Here is an 8,303-nt window from a genome sequence, read left to right on the forward strand (position 1 = left end):
GTTACATTTGCTTCCTTGTGCCCTGAACTTGTGCTGGCCTGAGGATCAATTTAATAACTGGGAAGCAATGAAATCTTGGTAAATATATGTGCAGTGTGTGTAGCTAGCTTCCAGCCCTCACAGGTTAACTCAAATTCATGGAGTGTGGTGACCCCAGGTCATTTGCATCTATCAGGGCATCCATGTAAGCTCTCTTTAGCTCGACATGGAGACAGCAGCCCAAGAAGGGCCCAGCAAAGCCCTGGCTCAGGAGGAACACTGGGAAAGAGGTCTTCCACTCCATGACTGGACCCAGAGAACTGTGACAATAGGAGTTTGCAGTCCCCCCGGTGGGGTGGAGAAAGGCTTACAAAACTCAACATACTAAATGTAGAACAGCAATTTTATTTTACAGTTCTGGCTATGGAAAAATCACATATTATTTTACTTTGTTTTTAATGTATTTTTTAAACTTTAAAACTTCTCCTGTTCTAGGTAACATTAATATGACTTCAAGTTCCTCCTAGCAAGAATATCAATCTTGGGCATTGTAGTCACATGAGATTTAGGCTGTGGGAGTTGGAGGATCACATTTACCTCTTTTGGGGGATTGGGGTGGGAATGCTCCGGCTCTCTGGGCAAGGCCATTATGAGCCTCTATAGACCCTTTCTGCGACTTTAAAAAGGCGCCCTCCTGGCAGGTGTAACCTCAAGGACACAGCTTAGGATGGTGCTTTTCTTGAAAGAGCACTCTTTCTCCCAGGCAAGAGGGATTTCTACCTCTACTCGTCCCTTAGCCCTACCCAGCCCCCTCCTTCCTGCACAAACTGCAGAGCAGTACACTCTGTCCTGTTCAGCTTAAGAGGCCTCCCTCGCCCTCCCCTGCTCCTCCCCTTCGGGCACTGTCTTCCATCCCTTGCCCTTGGGACAATCCGTGGAATTGCTCTCAGTGGGCTCCAAGAAGCATGATATTGCCATCTCTTTTCAGGGATCAGAGAAAGAGATTCTAACACCAGTCAGCCCAATACTTCTTACTAACTCATCCTGTTACACGAACTGCTGAAAGTCTTGAATCTTTGGAAAGTCAAGAACATGGGAAAATCCTGGCCCTCTGGACTCCCAGGTCCCTGTAGCTTCATCTGGCGTGTTAAATGCAGTGAATTCTGAACCGAGCACATGTCCTTTCCCAAAAGCTCCTCCTCTTTCCGTCCTTCACTTTTCTATCGATGCCGTCACCATTCTCGTCACCCAAAAACAGCACTCGAGTCGTTTTTCACTCCTTTCTTTCCTTCATGACCACATCTAACTGTGCTCAAGGCCCTGCCTGTTCCATATGCTGTGACTGCCCTCAGGGCTAAATTATGGATCAGGCTCTTCACTGGTCTCTCTGCTCAGGCATCACCTATCGGCTGCATCTTTTTTCCAATGATCTGGCTTTGATTCTGTTTCTTACCAGCTCCAAATTCTACCGCTCCTCTTATCTTCCTAATATATTCCAAATGCCTTTTATTTTTAATATCTCCTTTCAATTATCTCCCATGTATCTACTGTGGATGACCTAAGCTCAGTAAAGGTGATGATTTGCCGCTTTCCAAAACCACCCTGAGCTTTTTGTCCTGGAATCTTTTATTTCCCCTAGGATTTTCCCTTTAACAGAAAATCCATCTCCTCTCAGCTCAGCCCATCAAAACTTTACCCATCCGTGAACACCCAGTGTCAACATCACCTACTCCTGGAAGATTTCTTGGATTTTTCCTCCTCTGGGCTTTCTTACCTCTGGTGGTTCCTTCCACACTGATTGCATTGTCCCTTGGGGCCACATCTCAGCTCTCTTATATGGTTTTGGGGTCTGTGTTAGCAAGGCTCATCATGCACATTTCATATCTCCCTGAACCTTTGTTGAATACGAGAGTGAAGGGGTGAATATCTTAATGAAGTTCATCTCTGTTCAAAACTAAACAAACGCCACCTATGCAAATTGCTATTGACCATTATCGCTGGGGGTTAGTGGGTGTCTGTGGAATAGTTCAGGTGAGAGGACGGTGCTCGGTGCTGCTACAGGGATGGAAAAGAGGGAAGGTGGGGAAAATGAGCAGAGGCAATCACAGGATGTACCAGGAGAGGGCAGAGTGGCATAACTGACTGAGGTTTTGGTGTGTTTACAAATACAGGGAAGCGGAGAGCACAATTTGGGAAGCAGAATTTTATTTGAGTTTAGCCTCCTGCGCCTTTTGCCAATTGCCTCTTGGGTATTTGGTAACTCAGTGGAGCCCCACAAAAGTGGTGTTGCAAAGAAGAACTACTGGGTCCTAGTCTCAGTTTTCACATTAAACCATTTAACTTTGAGCAAGAGAGCAGGGGACACATTGCTATTCATAGGAAATGGGTTCTAGAGATCCTGGAGAGCAAACTAAGCTGAAAGCTGCCCACTTTTCCCACCAAAACTGCCCCCTTTAAAAATGCTTTGACTATTTCTGGCTACCTGTTTTGACTGGCAGCTGCTTGATAATACATTTTTAACCAGCAACGGTGAGAGCAGTATAGTGCAATCCACCTCGAGAAGAACAAGCGTCCTGAGTGGCTGACCAGACACTGCCCTGAGGAGGGCCCCCTTCCACAGGCTCTTTCTTTGCTCAATCTTCATAAAGTCAGGAGCTGGTTCTTCTGTCTCCTTGGCATAGAGGACAATTTGGCTCCAACCTTTTGATCCTAATACCATCCCACCATTGCTCTAATTCCAAATTATGTTCTCCTTTGAGATGCTTAGTCAATTTAGCTCTTCCACTCAACTCTGTCAAACTGACTTGGTGGACAGAAATTCATTTGATCAGATACCAGAATATGGCACTCTGAGCCACACTGAACTTGGTGCTCAATAAACACAAAGGCACAGCAGTATTGATGGTGGTCATTGTCATCAAACTACTGTTCTGGTGTGAGCAGGGTCACTAGGAAACCCAGCCTCTGATTTGTAGAGCTCTGATGACCCACAGCTGTGTAACCAGCTCTCCCAGGAACCAAGGGGATGGGGGAGGCGGGAGGGGACGGGGAATAGGGGGTGGAAGCGGGGGTGTTTCTGATCCCTGTGTGGCTTGGGTGGTCCTTATAGGGCTGAATGGTAAAGAAGCCTCAGTGTTAGTAACTACTAATTATTTCCATCCCAGTGAAATTCCACAGCCCAGCCTAGCCCAGCCCAGCGCCCTGAGCAAATAAGCTCTCAGGAAGGTCTGGCAGAAGAATCTTCAGCCCTGCTTATAAAGAAGACACGTGTGAACCACCTACTTCACAATCACCTGGGGAGTTGCTTTAAAAGATTCCCAGACTGTGTATGTAGATATTCTGATTTCCAAGATCTAGAGTGGCCACTGAGAATCTGAGAATTACGGCTCCAAGGTTTAGAGAGTGGGAATGAGCATTCTTAGACCTTGACGGAGGTGATGCAGAGAGGCTGATTCTGGGGTTTGGCCTGCGGGTAGTCAGGGAACGAGGTCAGACCCACATGGGGAGGAGTTCTGATCTAGAACAACCCATCTCAGCTTCTTCTAAGTCAATGGGAACTGGGAGCTCCCTCATTTGTTGTTTTAGCACTCCATTTGATCCCTAGGTAGGGTCTGAAATTAAAAGGAATCCATGCTCTCCTTGCATCATGAAGGAAGAATAATAATGGTAACAATAATCGCTAATACTTATAACTCATGGTGTAGCAGACCCTGTGTTTAGTGCCCTACATGGGTTATGACATTTGATCATTTTAGCAAGTCTGTTAAGCAAGCCCTATAATGAAGCTCATGTTTTAGTGAAGACTCTGAGACCTCAGGGGCTAAGAGGCCTGCAGTCCACACCGCCGTTGTAAGGAGTGGGTGGTCTGGCTCCAGGAGGCAAATCGTCATGCTCTCCTCTGGGTGGTTTCTAGGGTTAGTCTGGCCTGAGCCTTCTCCCTCAGCTCAGAGGTAGGAAGCCGGCACGGCAGGGAAGTCCTCTGGGGGCTGGCTGCTCCACATCTCTGTGTCACTTAACACCTGGATTACACGTGTGGCCAGGTGGCACCATCTGTCACAAGCTTGTAGCGCAGCGAAGGGTTTTCCAGAATGCTGATCACTTTATCATCCTGGTAACAAGCTCAAGGCCAGAAAGAGAGATGTGATTCATCAGTCTCTTGCTTTTCTATCACTTACTAGCAAGAAATTTCTTCCCTGACCCCACTTTAAACTGGGGATTAAAACAGATGTGGCTAGATTAACTGAAATTCTCCCTTTAATTGGCCTTATCACCAGCGGTGCTGTGTCACCCATGATCAACAGGGCTGACTACATAACTGGCAGGGCCTTGTTGCAAAAAGAAACAAGGTAGAGAGTACCTTGTTCAAAAGCACGGGGGAAAAGAACTGTTCAAGGTACTGAAATATAAAGCCTTTCACTTTCTTCTGCAGTCTCCTTTGATGTCACCATATTTTTTATTTGCTAGTTAATGTCATCTTAAGAAAAATGGAAATGTTAAGTAAATTTTACCATTTACTTAATACTGTATGATGACAGTTTTGAATGCAACTATAAGAAAATTTAACTCAAATATAGAATCAACAAAATCACACAATTTATGTTTCATAGCTCTTACATTCAGATGTGTTTTGTTTTTACCAGAATAGTGGAAACAGAGCCACTAACTAATACCATTTTTTTCATTTTACTTCTTGATAATGTGTGCTTTCTACCAACAATCTCTATGATGAGTGAAGAAGGAAAAGAAACTAGTGATTACCCTACCTCTCCCTTTCCTTCTGTGTCATCATTTTGGGAATGAATTATTGGCTCATATAGAGAAGTTACCTGGGTAAGAAAGTATATGATAGGGTTCCTTGGTCATTTATGTTTCTTAGAACACCACTGCCTTCTGTCAGCATTTGAAGCAAGTTCTGGTCCAATGGAAAATGTGGCCTCTCAGGGTTGTTGGCTCCCCTGCTACTCAGTTGAAGACATAACACACTTACCCTGTATTCATTTTGAGTCTTGCTGAATTTCCGCAACTTTAGGCCCACCAGAATTTGAGAAGCAGCAGCAATAAGTGGCAGACACACATTGCACATATGTTCTCACGTACATGTGCCTTTGTTCCATTGGACCTCACTTATAAAATATAGGTTCAAAGATAAATCCATCAAGAAATTCGAGACCACAGCAGAATATCATTAAACCAAATGCAAGGTCCTCCTATGCACAGGCTGCATGCCCATGGAAAAGCTCTGATGATCAATTTCATAGCTAATTCAGAGACAGACATTTTGAGAAGAGGGGAAATTGTTGCAAAACATTCTGCATGCCTGTATTCCTCAACATTTTCTGGAGGTGAAGGTCAAGATTGACATGAAGGGCAATGACTTAAGGGGGCTTCTTAAAGGGGAAGAGCTATACCCTGTCCTGTCCATCCTGCTCTGCTTGGATGAGTAGTGGCAGAGCTTGCATTTGGTGATGTGAATGTGAGGATCCCAGCTGTAGACACTTTTAGCCTTGGATCTTTTCTCTTCCAGAGATGACTGAGATTCGCAAATGAATCTGAGAACTTTTGGACCCTGTAGACTAAACTAATCATAGTGGGTTCAGGGTAAGTAATAGAAAACACAACTCAAACTAACAAGTAATAAGAGAAGTTATTGGTTCATATCAATGGAAAGTCTGGAAGTAGTTCAGCTTCATGGGTAGAATAATTCAATGGGTAATGAATGCCACTGAGAAGCTAGTGTCTTTTTGCTTCTCCTCTTTGCCTTCCATGTGGCAGCCTCGTTCACAGCCTGGTTCTCCTTCATGATGACAAGATGGCAGCCTGATGGCCCAGAGCAACTTGTTTCCTCACCAATATCCAGGAAAGGAAGTTCTAAAGGAAGAATGAGAAAGCTTTTTTCCTTACTCTCGGAACATCTCCCCTCAAGTATCCTTGGCCTCAAACAAGTTATGAGCTCATCCACCAACTAATAGATATCCACTGAGTGCATCTCTGCCAATTAATCTAGGGCTAAACCCCACACCCTTATCCAAAGTCCAGGGTGGAATCAGCTTGTGCTAGGTAGAGCACGTGACTGCACAGGAGAATGGGGAGGTGGGGAATTGGGGGGACCAGAACACATAGCGGGGATTACCTAGAGAGGAAGGAGTGGACACTGAGGAGGCCACCATGATATCCACCTTGGAGATCCTCTCTCTGCTCTCAGGGCTGGCATCAGGACCTAGCAGAAAACCTAAATGTGTGATGGTGTCTAAACTTTAAAACTAGGAACTGGGGCATAGGCCTACCCAAAAGACGCTCAAATCCATAATTTAAAAAAATGCTGGCCAAGCAAAACCTGTATCTGCAGGCTATTTAACAGATGAGGAAACCAAACACCAGTGAGAGGAAGTAATTGCCTGATCCTAATTTTGCCATATATTGAGTTCATAGTGCATCTGCTAACACATTTTACAGAAGAAGAGGAAAACGAGGCTTCAGGAGGTCAATTGATTTGCCCAAATGCACACAGCTAATGAATAACAGAGCCAAGATTTGGACCCAGTCCTATCTCCCTCCTGCACCTCTGTCCCTTTCCCAGTGCCAGAAGAGGAATTGGTGGCATGATCAGGAAGAAACACCCCAAGCCAATGCAGCGCTCTGTTTCACTGTGTGTCAGTTAGAAGTTTTAGGAGACCATCTGATATCTGGTATCATATACTATGGGATATTTAACCAAATAAATAGAAAGGAAAAAAGATTTTGTGAAGTAAATTCTTTGAGTGATAAAGTGAATTGTCAGTGACTCTTATACATCTGAGTGGGTGTAGGCTCCCAGGAAAAACAGGGTTGATCCTGCCTGGCTCAGTTAATGCCACTGGCTTCTGGTGACCTTGCACTGGCATAGCAGAAGTTTATAAACTCCTTTTTTAGAAGCTATCAGGCTTTGGAGAGGTCGTGCAGGAAATCTAGGCCTTGGAATTGGCAGCGTGAACACAAGAGACATTCAGCTCTCTCCAAGATTCAAGTCTTGGCGTGCACACCCATCACGTGTGGAAGCCCCAGGCAAGCAAGTGGTGATCTCCTCCTGCCATCTGCTGACTTCTGCATCTCCTGACTTGAGAGAAGGTCAGATTTCACGGAAAACTCCATTGAACAGGAAACGAAAGAGTCTGTGTGTTTCTAACCAGGTGCCTCCTCCTCCTTCTTACAACCAGCTTCATTTTTGTGCTCTGCTTTCCCGGCACTGCCACTGTCCATGACCTTCACAGGTGAGCTGGCTGCTGAGCTGCTGGATGCCACAGGTCAGCCATGTTGGGCCATGGGATGACGGCACTTCATCTTCAGACCTAAAATGTGTTTTTAAGAAAAGCTGGCCAGACTGATGATTTCCAAACACATGATTAGCCACAACAGAATTATGTGTTGAACATTTCAAAAAGACAGAGTCTTGGGCCCTGCCCTGCGACATATTGATGCAATATGTTTGGGATTTGGACAGATATCTTCTTTTTAAAAAACTGTCTTCTAGCCTAGGTCGAGAGCCACTGGGCTGGAAGCTTTCCAAGTTTTCTTACCAGCTCCTACAGTCCCATGTGGAAGTCCGTCATGAGCAATATGAGAAATGCATCCTGTGCTATGATAATGTGTAAGCGTGTTATAATTGCTTTGCTAAATGAAGGAATAAATACATTCATAAGTCACATATATTAAACAACTTCAATTATCCAGAAGTATGAAGTGTGTGGGAAGCTGGGGGGTAAGAAACTCCTTGAGTAGCCAAAAATTATCACGTTAGTGAAATTACACTCATGCCCTTGAATGTTGCCAACAGGAGGCCCTGAGCTCTGCTCACAGAGCCTAGCTAGCCCTGTCCTCACAGAGGCCTAGCACATCTGGTGTTCTAGGTTCCAAGTTCACAGAATATTGGAGCAGAAATTAAAAGGGCATAAGATTTGTTGCAAAATCCCTAGTACCTTAATTGCTTAATGGATACAGGTTTCCTTTTGGGGTGATGAAAGTGTTTTGGAACTAGATAGAGGTGATGGTTACACAACATTGTGAATATATTAAATGCCACTGAATTGCTCACTTTAAAATGGTTAATGTTATGTGAATTTCACTCTCAAAGGTTTCTTTAAAAAGCAACAATACTAAAAACAAAAACTAATACAGAAAGCAATACTCTTAAATCTGTACCAAGTAAAATTTGACAGCTTGACAGAAAATAAAAGAACAAAATTAAATTTTAACGTGCACGCAGAACTAAAATAGTGAAGTGGTCTGGGGCCATTTAGCATAAGGGTAATTCAACCACTCCGCTAGGCCCTAAGCTGTCATTATTAAAG

At 44.4% G+C, this 8,303-nt stretch overlaps 1 protein-coding gene across 1 annotated transcript in view; it reads left to right on the plus strand.

The window, feature by feature from the left end:
• Window positions 1-205: 205 nt before the first annotated feature.
• TMEM272 (transmembrane protein 272) overlaps window positions 206-8,303 on the plus strand; it is a 17,675-nt gene continuing 9,577 nt past the window's right edge. Inside the window, 2 exon segments of the mRNA XM_025044784.1 lie at window positions 206-329; window positions 7,146-7,226. Of these exon segments, the coding sequence (XP_024900552.1) occupies window positions 206-329; window positions 7,146-7,226 (205 nt within the window).

This window comes from Pteropus alecto, unplaced genomic scaffold (assembly GCF_000325575.1).
Source record: "Pteropus alecto unplaced genomic scaffold, ASM32557v1 scaffold413, whole genome shotgun sequence".
NCBI lineage: Eukaryota > Metazoa > Chordata > Mammalia > Chiroptera > Pteropodidae > Pteropus > Pteropus alecto.